At 44.1% G+C, this 15002-nt stretch overlaps 1 protein-coding gene across 7 annotated transcripts in view; it reads left to right on the plus strand.

The window, feature by feature from the left end:
- CC2D2A (coiled-coil and C2 domain containing 2A) overlaps window positions 1-15002 on the plus strand; it is a 131294-nt gene that overhangs the window by 58503 nt on the left and 57789 nt on the right. For all 7 annotated transcript variants that reach the window (XM_027545069.1, XM_027545067.1, XM_027545066.1 and 4 more), the window contains 4 exons: window positions 3394-3534; window positions 3656-3812; window positions 4990-5231; window positions 7166-7343. In XM_027545069.1, the coding sequence (XP_027400870.1) occupies window positions 3394-3534; window positions 3656-3812; window positions 4990-5231; window positions 7166-7343 (718 nt within the window). The remainder of the gene's footprint in view (window positions 1-3393; window positions 3535-3655; window positions 3813-4989; window positions 5232-7165; window positions 7344-15002) is intronic.

Here is a 15002-nt window from a genome sequence, read left to right on the forward strand (position 1 = left end):
AAATATTGCTACAGCCACCACTTCTGAGAGAGTGTCTTGTCCGGAAATGAACAAAGAGTTGAAAATGCCCATGAGTTAGAATCCTGCAGTTCTGCTTAAGACGCTCCAAAGAGCTGTGGGCACCTGTACCCTGGAGATGTGTGCAAGGGTTCCACAGTGTCACTTACAACATCAAGAAGCTAGAGATAACCCCACACCAGAATGAGCCCATCAGCTTTGGTCTTGTAATGAACGTCCATACTACGGTTAAGAGTGACTGAATTAGACCTGTGTGTATCATGGATACAATAGTGTGGAGTGAAAAAATCCAGTTGGAAGAGGATACTTGCTGTGTGATATGGGTCATGAAACCTAAAGACCACATGAAATAATACTCATGTCTTCCAGGTACACACACATCTGTGTCATGTAGGGATAGAAAAGACACACATGCCAGTTTCTTCCTCCAGGGCGGGAAAGAAGGGGATGAATGGAGAGGTCTCCAAACATAACTCTAAACATTGCAAACAAACAAAGTTCAGTTCAGTTCAGTTCAGTCACTCAGTCGTGTCCGACTCTTTGCGACCCCATGAATCACAGCACACCAGGCCTCCCTGTCCATCACCAACTCCCGGAGTTCACCCAGACTCACGTCCATCGAGTCAGTGATGCCAATCCAGCCATCTCATCCTCTGTCGTCCCTTTCTCCTCCTGCCCACAATCTCTCCTAGCATCAGAGTCTTTTCCAATGAGTCAACTCTTCGCATGAGGTAGCCAAAGTACTGGAGTTTCAGCTTTAGCATCATTCCTTCCAAAGAAATCCCAGGGCTGATCTCCTTCAGAATGGACAGGTTGGATCTCCTTGCAGTCCAAGGGACTCTCAAGAGTCTTCTCCAACACCACAATTCGAAAGCATCAACTGTTCGGCGTTCAGCCTTCACAGTCCAACTCTCACATCCATACATGACCACAGGAAAAACCATAGCCTTGATTAGACGGACCTTTGTTGGCAAAGCAATGTCTCTGCTTTTGAATATGCTATCTAGGTTGGTCATAACTTTCCTTCCAAGGAGTAAGCGTCTCTTAATTTCATGGCTGCAGTCACTATCTGCAGTGATTTTGGAGCCCAAAAACATAAAGTGTGACACTGTTTCCACTGTTTCCCCATCTATTTCCCATCTTGAGTTAATGATCACTGAAGACTCAGATGATCACATTTTCCAGAAATGAAGTAGTTTTTTTTCCAGGTTTTTAGGTTACTTCTTGAAGTACCTTTATTATTTTTTTTTTAACTTTTGAACTTTTTGTTTTATATTGGAATAAAGGCTTCTCAAGTAAAGAATCTGCCAACACAGGAGCCATGGGAGACACCGATGCAATCACTGGGTTGGGAAGATCCCCTAGAGGAGGAAATGGCAACCCTCTCCAGTATTCTTGCCATGGACAGAGGAGCCTGGAGGGCTATAGTCCCTGGGGTCACAAAGAGTCAGACACGACTGAGTGACGGAGCAAGGACACACACATAGCTGATAGAACAATGTTGAGATAGTTTCAGGAGCACAGCAGAGGGACTCAGCCATGCATATACATGTGTCCATTCTTCAAACTCCCCTCCCGTCAAGGCTGCCATGTAACATTGAGCAGAATTCCCTGTGCTATACAGTAGGATCTTGTTGGTTATCCATTTTAAATATAACAGTGTGTGCATGTCCATCCCAAACACCCTAACTGTCCAAAACGAGTCTTATTCTAGTTCATGGCCTTCTAGCTTTTCTAAGGTCTTCCAAGAGTCCTCAGTCTTGACCACCCAATAACTAACCGGCTGTTATCTTCCGCCATCTTCCTTTTCCATGATACCGACTGAATGACCTTCAGTTCTTTATCTGTGTGTCTGTCTCCTGAGCTGAACTATAAACTCCTTGAGGACAGAAAGTAAAAATGTTAGTTACTTAGTCATGTCCAACTCTTTATGACCCTATGGACTGTAGCCCGCCAGGCACCTCTGTCCATGGGATTCTCCAGACAAGAATACTGGAATGGGTTGCCATTTCCTTCTTCAGGGGACCTTCCCAACCCAGGGATCGAACTTGGGTCTCCTGCATTGCAGGCAGATTCTATACCGTCTGAACCACCAGGGAAGCCCCTTGAGGACAGAGACATCTCCTCTATCTCCTACGCACTTCTGAATCCCCTGAAATGACATCAGGTGCTTGCTCAAGAGGAAAAAAAATTGAATTAATTAATCTACTAACTAATAGTATAATGAAGCACATTTGGGTTTTGGATTTGGCTATTATTTGTACAGGGGACAAAATTAGGCATTAAATAATTCCCAAATACACAAAGTACTATTTTCACTCAATAAGAATGAAAACATTTTCAAATGATGCCTCTACAAATCAAGCCAAACTTTGCTAATCTAGTCAGCACAGAAAACTCGCCAGGGCATGTAGTAACATTACTTCATCTCCTAAATGTAGAACTTGTGATTTGTACTAACACAGATAGACTTTAATATACCAGTTGTTAACTGGTTCAGCAACATACTTTCCTATTTACAATAATTTAGTTCTTGAGAACTATATTTACTGGGCCCTTTATTTTTACAACTTCAAAGCTGGCTGTTTGTTTAAGACTGCACAGTATAAATGAGAATTTTAAATGGTTCAGTTCAGTTCAGTCACTCAGTCGTGTCCAACTCTTTGTGACCCCATGAACCACAGCACGCCAGGCCTCCCTGTCCATCACCAACTCCCGAAGTCCATCCAAACCCATGTCCATTGAGTTGATGATGCCATCCAACCATCTCATCCTCTGTTGTCCCCTTCTCCTTCCGCCCTCAATCTTTCCCTGCATCAGGGTCTTTTCCAATGAGTCAACTCTTCACATGAGGTGGCCAAAGTATTGGAGTTTCAGCTTCAACATCAGTCCTTCCAATCAATATTCAGGACTGATCTTCTTTAGGATGGACTGGTTGGATCTCCTTGCAGTCCAAGGGACTCTCAAGAGTCTTCTCCAACACCACAGTTCAAAAGCATCAATTCTTCAGTGCTCAGCTTTCTTTATAGTCCAACTCTCACATCCATATGTGACCACTGGAAAAACCATAGCCTTGACTAGACGGACCTTTGTTGGCAAAGTAATGTCTCTGCTTTTTAATATGCTGTCTAGGTAATTTAGTCTTATTGAAGTCAGATTCTTCTAGAGAAAACAAAATTAAATAACCTCTCGAAACAGACCAGCATCCTACTGACTTCAAATTTGCATTTCATATTTCTGGTTTTCTAGTACATAAGAAATGTCATAGTTATGAAATTAATTATACAATCACTATAGTGTTATTAGTTTCTATTTTTAATTTGCAAACACACCCATATAACTTTTAAATACATATCCATATACTGTATCTCCTAGGCAAACAAGAAAACTGCGTGATGCTGAACAAGAAAAAGATCGAACATTGCTTAAGACCATCATAAAAGTCTGGAAAGAGATGAAGTCCCTCCGAGAGTTCCAGAGGTTTACAAATACTCCCTTGAAACTTGTTTTGCGAAAGTAAGCTTTTTTCAAACATTGTTTTATTGGGTTATAGCATGCATAGAAAATGTATTTGCTGTTATTATTACTCTGTCACTTAATTTCAAGAAATACCTAGGGTGTTGTAAATTATTTTAAGGGAAAAAGTTGACCAGAAAGCCGACGAAGAAGCATATGAAGCAGAAATTCAGGCCGAGATAAATGAATTGCTGGAAGAGCACACAGAAGAGTACGAACAGAGGATGGAAGTGTACAGAGTCACACTGCAGCAGTGGAAAGCCTGGAAGAAAGCCCAGGTCTGTGAACAGCCTTAAACAGAGCTGCCATGGAGGACAGGGGGGCCTGGGAGGAGGCCGCTTGGGGCAGGAGGAGGGAAACTGGGCAGGCAGACTGGGGTCCCCTGCTTGCTATTCTCTGTCTCCTCCTGGCCCTCTTGCTCAGGAACAAAAGGATGAGAGGGTGAACTGGTTGATGCACTTGTCGAAAATGTGACCCGGCCAGCAGATACCAGAGCCAGCTTTTTCCAAAGACTGGTCTCTGTATCAGGCTGTGACTATCTGAGTGAGCAAATAAGTAAAACATAGTAATTGCTCATGAATGTGTCAAGTGCTGTGCTAAGCCTTTTACACACCTTACACCAATGAATGTAGGGTATTGTGCTTCTGGGTTTCTGTCAGAAAATTGTGTGACTTTGTACACGTCCCTGCAAAACTGAATCAGGAACAATAAGTAAAAATCAGGATGTGTAACAGGCATAAGTTCATCTACCTCAGTTCAACTGACTCACATTTCTTCTTTTTCATGGCTCAGTAATAGTCCATTGTATACATGTACCACAACATCTTTATCTATTCATCTGTTGATGGACATTTAGGTTGCTTTCATGTCCTGGCTATTGTAAACAGTGCTGCAGTGAACATTAGGGTACATGAGGGGTAGGAAGGAGGCCCAAGAGGAAGGGGATATATGGAGATACATATATATATACTTACAATTGATTCACACTGTTATATATATATATATATATATACTTACAATTGTATATATATATATATATATACTTACAATGTAAGTATATATATACTTACAATTGATTCACACTGTTAACCAAAACAAAATGGTAAAATGATTGCCCTCCAATTAAAAATAAAAATTAAAAAAAAGATCAGTGTGACCTGCAGGACCAGTTCTGCTCACAAGACTTACTTTAATTTCAAGATGTGTCCTTGGTCTTTCGAATTGATCACATTAATAACCAACTTTTTTAAGCTCTCTGTAGGGACCAGGCACTGTGATAAGTGCTTTCCAGGCGTGATCTCATTTCAACAGCTCTGGAAAAAAATCTCCTATGATCGTTCCCATTTTGTAGATGGGGGTGAAGCTGGGTTTACATCCCAGGGCTATCTGAAGACTGTGCTTTTCAAAGAAATTCCAAAATTTCTACTTAAGATAAGTTTGCCTCTTACCTGACAGAGGGCCAAAAAGAAGAAAAAGAAACAGGAAGCGGAAGAGCATCCCGCCGATGAGGAGAGGGAGGAGCCAGGTCCCGGGGAGGAGCCTGAGAAGCCTGCCCCTCCAGAGCCCGTGGACAGGGCGGTGATAGAGCAGCAGGTGAGGGAGAGAGCAGCCCAGAGCCGGAGGAGGCCGGGGGAGCCCACGCTGGTCCCGGAGTTGAGCCTGGCAGGGAGCGTGACGCCCAACGACCAGTGTCCCAGGTGAGCAGACGCTCTGACCGTGAATGAGGTTGACATGCGACGCACACACACATATGTGCACCATATGGAGTATACACCACCTGGCCGGCACGGAATGATTGGGAGGGTCCTGAACTCTCTGTAGCCATATGTTAGCTTGGACCGTATGCTGCTGCAGGCATTTGTCCAGACTTTGGTGATTTCCTATGGCTCACCCGCCCAGTATACCCCCACTGGCCCCAGGGGAGTTCACTCCCGGAAGCTGCCTGGAGGGAGTGCTCTGCACAGTGCCTGCCTGCGTGGCATCTGCTTTGCAGCCTTTATCTGTAACCTCAGTGTGTCCTTTGTCATCACTGCTAGCACATGCCCTCTCCCTGGCAAAGTGGATTCCTATCCACTGTACCACCAGGGACGTCCCCATGGTATGTCTTTTAAAGGGAAAATTTAGGTTTGATTTTGCAGTCTTTGATAATGAGTCCCATTTTGACCAAAAATGTATACCTCCGTCTGAGGTTTCTGAGTTTTCACTGGGTTTGGGGACTATAAACCAGGTTTCCCTGAGTCAGTGATTATAACCCACCCCCTTCACCAGGCCGTCAGGGGAGGGGGCTGAGCAGAAGAAGGAGGCGTATCAGGTCTGTCACTGGCGTGAGGTTACTGGAAATAAGCCTTTTTAAAAATTCAGAGTCAAGTCTTTGGGGGTCTTGGATACTTCTTGAGATGGTGTCAACTGTTTTTTATAGGAAAAATAATTGAGCAATTTCACACCTAGGATGGGCCTAAATTCAGTTCAGTTCAGTCACTCAGTCATGTCCGACTCTTTTCAGCCCCATGGACTGCAGCACAGCAGGCTTCCCTGTCCATCACCAACTCCCAGAAGCTTGCTCAAAACTCATGTCCATCGAGGCCTAAGTTATAGAGATGTAAAAAGTTAAACCTACTCTCCCAGTTTAATGAGTACAGGATTTCTATTTGGGATGATGAGAACATTCTAGAGAAGAATAGTGGTGTCTGTCACATCACATTGCAGATGTACTTAAGGCCACAAAATGGTTTACTTAAATAATGTTAACATGGTAAGTATTATGTTGTGTGTATACATATAACCATAATATTAAAAAAATAACACTCAAAAAACCCTGAGTATGTTTTGGATTTTTCTGCTCTCACCTTTTCGAATTCTTAACAGACTGAGTTACTATTGACTTAAGCAATAAGTGGCATTTGGAGTGGGCATCTCTACAAATAAAGACCGTTCTTGAAGGTGTCGACTTTTTTTTTTTTTTTAACTTCCTGGCTATAAGAATGATATGCTTACTAGGATACCTCCTGTCTTCTACTGGGATTCAAACGACCTTTAAAAATAAGGAACCTTTCTTAGTTCCGTACAGCCAAAGAGCAGTGACTCACCGTCGGAAACTATTAGGAAAAAGTTTGGATTTTGGAAAAGCTGAGTTGACCCCACTGCTACAATATGCTATGATTTTTTTTAGGATAAAACATCACATCCAAACATAAACCACTATTAGCCTTTATGGTCTGAATTCACTCCATTTGACAAATAATATGATTCTGTTTACTTAAACTGTTGGGATGCAAATGTAAGGCTTGCTTGGAAAAAAAATTTAAAGACTGTAGCACAACGATGCTTGGACCACAGTTCTAAATCACCTGTAGGCTTTCCAGTACCTCTTATTTCACATCACATGTATTGTTATATCAGATTTCCTTCCCATTTAGGTCACCGCAGAACACTGAGCAGTTTCCTGTGCTATACAGTAGGTTGCAGGAAGGTGTCCCTGCAAGACCTGTGGCTGCCTTGGTTCAGTGAAGACTGAAGCAACTGGAGCATCACCTCCAGTGAATCTCACTCTGCTCAGCACCCTTGTGTCAGCCACTCCACTTACACTTAGTACACGAATATTGACCCACCCGTGAATGGTCTCACTCTGCAGGGTGGAGGTCATGCGAAGGGAGGACATCAAGAGACGCTCGCTGTTCCTAAAGGTGACCTTCAACAACAAGGAGGTGTCCAGGACAGAGAGCCGGCCGCTCGGGGCGGACTTCCGAGTTCACTTTGGACAGATTTTCAATTTGCAAATATTCAACTGGCCAGAGAGTTTAACGTTGCAGGTACCTTTTTAAAATTTTCTCTCCATTTTTTAAAATTCATTTTTATTGGACTATAGTTGCTTTATAATGTCGTGTTAGTTTCTACTGTACAGCAAAGTGAATCAGCTCTACATATATATGTATCCTCTTTTTCAGATTTCCTTCCCATTTAGGTCATCGCAGACCACTGAGTAGAGTTCCCTGTGCTTTACAGTAGGTTCTCATTAGCTGTCTGTTTTATTCATAGTAGCAATAGTATATGGGCTTCCCGGGTGGCTCAGTGGGTAAAGAATCCACCTGCCAAAGCAGGATACATAAGAGATGTGGGTTCGATCCCTGAGTTACGAAGATCTGCTGGAGGAGGGCATGGCAACCCATGCCAGTATTCTTGCCTGGAAAATCCCATGGACAGAGGAGCCTGGTGGGCTACGATCCATGGGATTGCAAAGAGTCAGACAACTGAAGTGACTGTAGTGTATATAAGTCAGTCCCAATCTCCCAATTTTTCCCACTCCATATTTTAATATAGTCACTGTCCTAAGAATTTTTGCTCATCACAGGTGCGAGATGGCTTTAAGTCGTCCATTGGTTACACTGGTGTCCTGATAGATTCTCAAAGGCAACAGAAGTTCGAGGCACATCTTAAGGTCTTGGCGGAGAAGATCTGTTACCCTGCTTGGCTCCCAAAAATGCTGGCAGAGTAACTGACCACGGTGCTCAAGTGTGTGTCTCAGGACAAGATGGGGGGATAAGGGAGAGGGGGAGAGTAGAGAGATCTCTGGCTCATTCATTAGAGAACTTCAACCTCACGCCGAACCAAGATTCTGGCATAATATACCAGAGAAATCAATTTCTGTAATCACAGATCATTTTGATAGGGGTGGTGGTACAGGTGCTAGGATCCCCCCAAAATAAATCAAACTCCCCACTAGCCTAAAGGCCAGCGTTAGCAATCTATTTATTTGTGTCTATTATCATTTTCTAAAGCTGGCATAACTAAGTACCACAAATCTGGTGATTTAAGACAAAAGATGTTTATTCTCTCAAAGTTCTGAAGATCCTGAAGTCTAAGGTCAAGGTGTCAGTAGGGCCGTGCTCTCTCTAGAAGCTCTAGAGAAGAACCTTTCCTGCCTCTGCAGCTCCTGGTGGCTCCAGGTGTTCCTTGGCTTGCGGCAGCATCACTCTAAACTATGCTTCCATCTCCACGTGGCCTTCTCACGTCTGTGTGTCCTTTTTTGTCTCTTACGAGGACACTCTTGTTGGATTTAGGACTCACCTTAATCCAGTATGAGCTCATCTGGATCTTTAACTATACCTGGAAAGACTATTTTTTCAACTAAGGTCACATTCTGTGATCCCAAGTAGACATAAATTTTTACAGGGCACTATTCAGCCCCCTGGGCTTCCCTAGTCGTCGTTCAGTGGAATCTACCTGCAGTGCATGAAACGCAGGTTCAATCCCTGGGTCAGGAAGATCCCCTGGAGGAGGAGATGGCAACCCACTCCAGTATTCTTGCCTAGGAAATCCCATGGACAGAGAAGCCTCATGAGCTACAGTCCATGCGGTTGCAAAAAGTGGGACACAATTTAGTGACTAAGCAACAGCGATGAAAAACAAGACAAATTCAACCCACTTCAATGTCTTAGGCTTGCTGTTCTGGCAAAGCCTCTTATGTTGCTGACAGGTTCTGTTTCACAATACTAACAGGCACGTTAATTAGGCTTGCAAATACGTGGCACACGTACTGCTGTCTGCCATCTCCCACCCAGGCAGAAACCACTAGTCCTTATCCACCACTTGTGCAGAAATCCCTATCTTTTTTTTTTAATTGGAGGATAATTTACAATGTTATGTTAGTTTCTGCTGTACATCAACGTGAGTCAGTTCTTTGTATACATATATCCCCTGCTTCTTGAGCCTTCCTCCCAGGCCCTCATCCCACCCATTTTCCTTATCACATAGCACCGGGCTGAGCCCCCTGTATTACACAGCATAGCTATTCCCCCAAGCTCTCTTTTACACATGGTAATATGTGTCTGTCGATGCTGCTCTCTCAATTTGTCCCTTCGTCCCACCCTGTCCTTCCCCCACTGTGTCCACAAGTCCCTTCTCTGCATCTGCGTCTCTATTCCTGCCCTGAAAATAGGTTCATCAGTAGCATTTTTCTAGATTTTATATACATGTGTTAATATATAATATTAGTTTTTCTCTTTCTGACTTACTACTCTGTGCAACAGACTCTAGGTTCATCCACCTCACTACAACTGACTCAGAAATTTCTCGTTCTTATCCACCACCCTTGCCAGAAATGACAGCTAAGCATGCCTATTTTCCCCCTCTGAGCCTGGATATAACTTCCAGGCAGCCAATATTTCTTATTATAATTGACACTAAGTCCACAGATACAACTACAGCTGTGTAGTTATCAAAATATTTTAGTATTTCTCTACTGAATGATTGAGTACTGGTTATAGATACAATTAATTGAGAGAATATTGTATTTTGACTGTCTAGAAATAATATTGTATCATTTGGAAATTTTCCATATGATTGCAAGTTTTGAATAAGGGAAGGTTCAACAATTACTGGCAACTTCAGGAGGGTAAGAAAAGTCACCTTAAAAGCATCTGTTTATGCCAGTGCTATCAAATGCTTAACTTTAGAGGGTAATGTGCTTCAGAAAATGTTCCGAGACTCTCAGAATGATCATGTATCCCTTGATTCAACACCAAGCTCCAAATGTTTGTTGCTTGACTGTGGAGAGCCAACTGAGGGTCTGATGCTGAGCCAGGAGTTTAGTGGAACATTGGAAGCTGTGTATAAAGAGCGATGTGCATGGCCCTGCCTGTGGGAGCTTTAAATCCAGCTGGGGGATGAGAGAGACAACTATTGGAGTGGCCCAGAAGTTCATTCAGGTTTCTCTATACGTTGTCACAAAAAACCCAAATGACCCTTTTGATCCACCCAATGCAAAGAAATAACACTAAGCAGAGTATGGATACAGGGGATATGGAAGGGAACAGTGTCGACTGTGATGTTTGATTTTTTTTTGCATGTTTCAAACCATAGGACTCAGTGTTTCCTAGCCAGGCTTGAGATAGGCTGCCAGGGCAACCCTACAAAGCAGAGGATAAGGCCACCAACTCACCCGGAAAGCCCAGGAGGGAGGGGATGAGGCTGGGGACTCACAGAGGAAATGAGAGGAAGGAATTAATTAAAGCAACACTGCAGCCTTGAGGGCTTCCCAGACGGCGCTAGTGGTAAAGAATACTCCTGACAATGCAGGAGACATAAGAGACGTGGGTTCAGTCCCTGGATTGGAACGATCCCCTGGAAGAGGGCGTGGCAATCTACTCCGGTTATTCTTGCCTGGAGAATCCGCATGGACAGAGGAGCCTGGGGGGCTACAGTCCATGGGGTCACAAAGAGTCAGACATGACTGAAGTGACTTAGCACACACACACACACACAGCCTTGAAAGGAGGGATTGGCAGGACTTGATGATGGCTTCGTTTGTTGTTGTTCGTTAGGGTTAGCGTTGAGTCCGACACTCTGCGACCCCGTGGACTGTAACCCGCCAGGCTCCTTTGTCCATGGGGTTTTTCAGGCAAGAATACTTGAGTGGGTTGCCATTTCCTTCTCTAGGAGATCTTCCTAGACCAGGGATTGAACCCGCATTTCCTGCATTGACAGGCGGATTCTTTACCACTGAGCCACCTGGGAAGCCTGTGATGGTTTGACTAGAGAGAGTAAAAAGAAAGAGCCTCAGAGTTGGCCCCAAGTGAAGGGTGAGATGGGACTTCACAGGATGGAAGCTGAAACGGGACCAGAGTCCTTCCAGAAAGGTCTCAAAACTTGAGGATTCTGAAGTCTTTCCAAAATAAATGCTTGTTGTTGTTCAGCCACTCAGTCGTGTCCCACTCTCTGCAACTCCATGGACTTGGTCTTTCACAAAAATGAAGTTTGACTTAGAAATAGAGAAAGCTTAGTGATAATGACCTTCACTCCTTTTCCTTTATCATGCACACCTGTCATGCCACCCCATACTCATCAACCTGACTCCCCCAAACTAACAACAGCTGTGTAATATTGTTGGGTGGCTTTTAAGCATCTTAGTGTTATTTTTTTTTTCCTTATGAATCAGTCCTGTTGAGCTTTTATATTCCTGGCACGTGGACTGAGATAGGGAACTTTCCTTTTAACCCAGCTGGAAGTCACTTGACTCTCCCTTCCAGAGTCCCTCCTGGTTTCTCTGGCTTTTCTGATAGAACCGCACTCTCTGGGTGGAGACACCAGTCCTGTTTGGAGATGTGTCCTGGATGACCCTCCTTCATCTTCCCGGGACAAGGGGGAGAGAGAATGAAATGCCCAGAGGAGGCTTCCTCCCAGAAGCTCAGCAGGGAAGGGATCGGGGGTTGACAGGGGACCATGGTTTACTTTAGGGTGTGGTTGATTGGAGCACGTTTGTCAGCTGTGGGAAAAGTGGCCAGCACAGAAAAGATTGATGACTTGGAAAATAAAAGGGAAAACTGGAAGGAGAGGGTGGGAAAGGGAAAGAGGGTGGGAGTGTTGAGAGATGATGGGATGGGATACTCCATCCATCAACCACAAGTGCTCCAGTCAACAACACCCTAAAGTACACCACGTCCTGTCAACCCCCGACTCCTTCTCTGCTGAGCTTCTGGGAGGAAGCGTCCTCTGGGTATCTTCATTCTTTCTCCCCCTCGTCCTGGGGAGACGGAGGAGGGCCATCCAGGACACATCTCCAAATAGGACCGGTGTCCCCACCCCGAGAGTATGGTTCTAACAGAAAAGCGAGAGAAACCAGGAAACTCATGAACCTGTAGTATCCCATAGGTTCATGAGAGGTGAATCAAGACAGAATAGCAGGACTTTCCTGGTGGCCCAGTGGTTACGATTTTGCCTTCCAGTGCAGGGGCTGGGGGTTCAAACCCTGGTCGGGGGCTAAGATCCCACATGCCTTGCATCAAAAAAAAAAAAAAAAACCAGAAAACAGAAGCAAGATTGTAACAAATTCAAAAATGATCCACATCAAAAACACTCTTTCAACAAAAAATACAGAATAGGAAGGTCCTTTGAGTTGGGAGTGATGACACAGAGGAGGGCGGGCCTCGGTCACCCAGAGTCTTCTCAGGGAGGGAGGGGAGTCTCTGGGCGCAGGAGTAAACAGTGTCTGATCCAACACTGAGGGGAAGTGGGGACATCAGCCACGGCGCCACTGGGGCTGAGATCGCAGGGCGGCCCCCTGAACCAAATCCGCTGCTACCACACCTGCAGGATAAGCCGTGCCGTGCTTTGCTTTGCTTAGGTTTTAAGATCAGAGAATCACGACTTAAGACCGTGCAATATAAACCACTTCACGATGGACTCTTCTTCTGTCTGGCTTAATGCCCCTACATTTTTCTAAGATTTGGCTTATCGACACTATCCTAAGCACTGCTGTTAGTAGGTAAATTTGCACCAGAATGTTGGCTTAAAGCAAACCTCATTCCAAATGCAGCAGAAGTTAATAATAACCTCACAGAGTCCCAGTTTGGTAGCAGTTGATCTAATTGCTATTCTGAATTCACTGCTGCCTTTTTTTTTTTAATACAACAGGAATTTTTGAACCATTGAACATAAATCAAATTATATTCCCTGTCTTATTTCTTCATTAACATTTCACCTTCAAACAGACACACACACTCATTTTGCTTAGAGCAGTGCTTCTCAGTGAAGATAACTTTGTACCCCCGGGGGCCATCCGGCAATGTCTGGTGACATTTTAATCATTACAGGTGGTGAGGAGCTGCTGGCACCTCTAGTAGGTAGAAGCCAGCGATGCTGGTGAACACTGCAACACGCAGGATGACACATCATAGCAAAGGGCTGTTCAGCCCCGAAGTTAGGCATGCTGAAGCTGAGAGCCCCAGACTTAGAAAGAACACACGATTTCAACTTAATTATACAGAAAGCGGTCTATAAATATTTATAAAGCCCAATGACTCAATGGACATGAGTTTGAGCAAGCTCTAGGAGTTGGTGATGGACAGGGAGGCCAGGTGTGCTGGCGTACATGGGGTCGCAAAGAATCGGACACGACTGAACGACTGAACTGAACTGAACTGATGAAGGCCAAGGTTCCACTCTTTGACTTTTAAAAAGAGCATTCTATTCTAGCATTAAATAGAGCTGCGATTTAAAAAATTAGGGAGTCTTGAAAAGACAGATCTTACATATTCAAGTTTAATGTAAATAAAAGAAATTCTTATTTTACAAAGCTTTTGTTGTTGTTGTTTAGTCACTAAGTTTTATCTGACTCTTTTGAGACCCCAGGGACTGTAGCCTGCCTAGTTCCTCTGTCCATGGAATTCTCCAGGCAAGAATACTGGAGTGAGTAGCCATTCCATTTTCCAGGGGATCTTCCTGACCCAGAGATCCAACCCGGATCTCCAGCATTGCAGGTAGATTTGTTACTGTCAGAGCAACCAGGGAAGCCCAAGAGTAGTTAGAGATACAAAGTCAGGAAAGGTTTAACTAAATGCTTAATACTGCATTTATGTCACCTTCTGAAGCATTTTACCAGCATAAATGGTATTTTCTGACTGTTGGTATGGTTTCTATTCCCTTAACTTGAAGTAATATCAAAGTTTTATTAGTCCCTCATGTTTTTAAGCATTTGAGACAATGTAGTTTGCTTTTTCAGAGAAGGCAATGGCACCCCACTCCAGTACTCTTGCCTGGAAAATCCCATGGATGGAGGAGCCTGGTGGGCTGCCGTCCATGGGGTCGCTGAGTCGGACACGACTGAGCGACTTCACTTTTACTTTTCACTTTCATGTATTGGAGAAGGAAATGGCAACCCACTCCAGTGTTCTTGCCTGGAGAATCCCAGGGACGGGGGAGCCTGATGGGCTGCCGTCTATGGGGTCGCACGGAGTCGGACACGACTGAAGCGACTTAGCAGCAGCAGCAGCAGCAGTTTGCTTTTTACCTCCTTATTTTTGGGTACCCAGAAATATAGATGATTTAACTCTAAATATGGAATATGCCCTAACATTCCTATAGGTTCTCAGAAGCTTAATGTCTTCCTTGAAAAAAACTAAGATGTCTTGAAAAGACATTCTTACAAGTTAAAATTTAATTTAAATAAAAGAAATGACTATTTTATAAAAGTGAATAAAAGCAACTGGCCAACAGGATTTAATGAGATATTTGGGAAATGTAATCATGTTTATGAAAGACCTTTGTAAACTGCAAAGTATTAGAAAAATGTACATGCTTGTTGCCAACTGTATGACCAGATGAAGAAGAAATGGCATTTATACAGAAGGAAAGAGGTTTTTCATCCATCTCAGCTAAGCTGCACCACTGCCTTCCTGCTGAACTTTGGGTAACATCCTCATTTTACAATGAGAGCAAAAGTGGGGGAATGTCACGCCCAAGATCAAGTTGCAGTGTCAGGGTTCAGATCCTGCCCCATCCTGTCCACCACACCGCCCTCTGCAGGCAGTGGGAGGAGCTGACCGTCCACTGGGCAACTCCCAAGTCTACCGGCAGTTCAGAGAAGGGAACAATTCCATCCCATGTATTTGTCATCTAACACCTCACTTCCAGTGAGAGTTAACGTGGTCCTTTCTAAAGATATCAATTCACAGAGGAGAGGTACTGAGCAATCA

Source organism: Bos indicus x Bos taurus, chromosome 6, assembly GCF_003369695.1.
Source record: "Bos indicus x Bos taurus breed Angus x Brahman F1 hybrid chromosome 6, Bos_hybrid_MaternalHap_v2.0, whole genome shotgun sequence".
NCBI classification, from domain to species: Eukaryota; Metazoa; Chordata; class Mammalia; order Artiodactyla; family Bovidae; genus Bos; species Bos indicus x Bos taurus.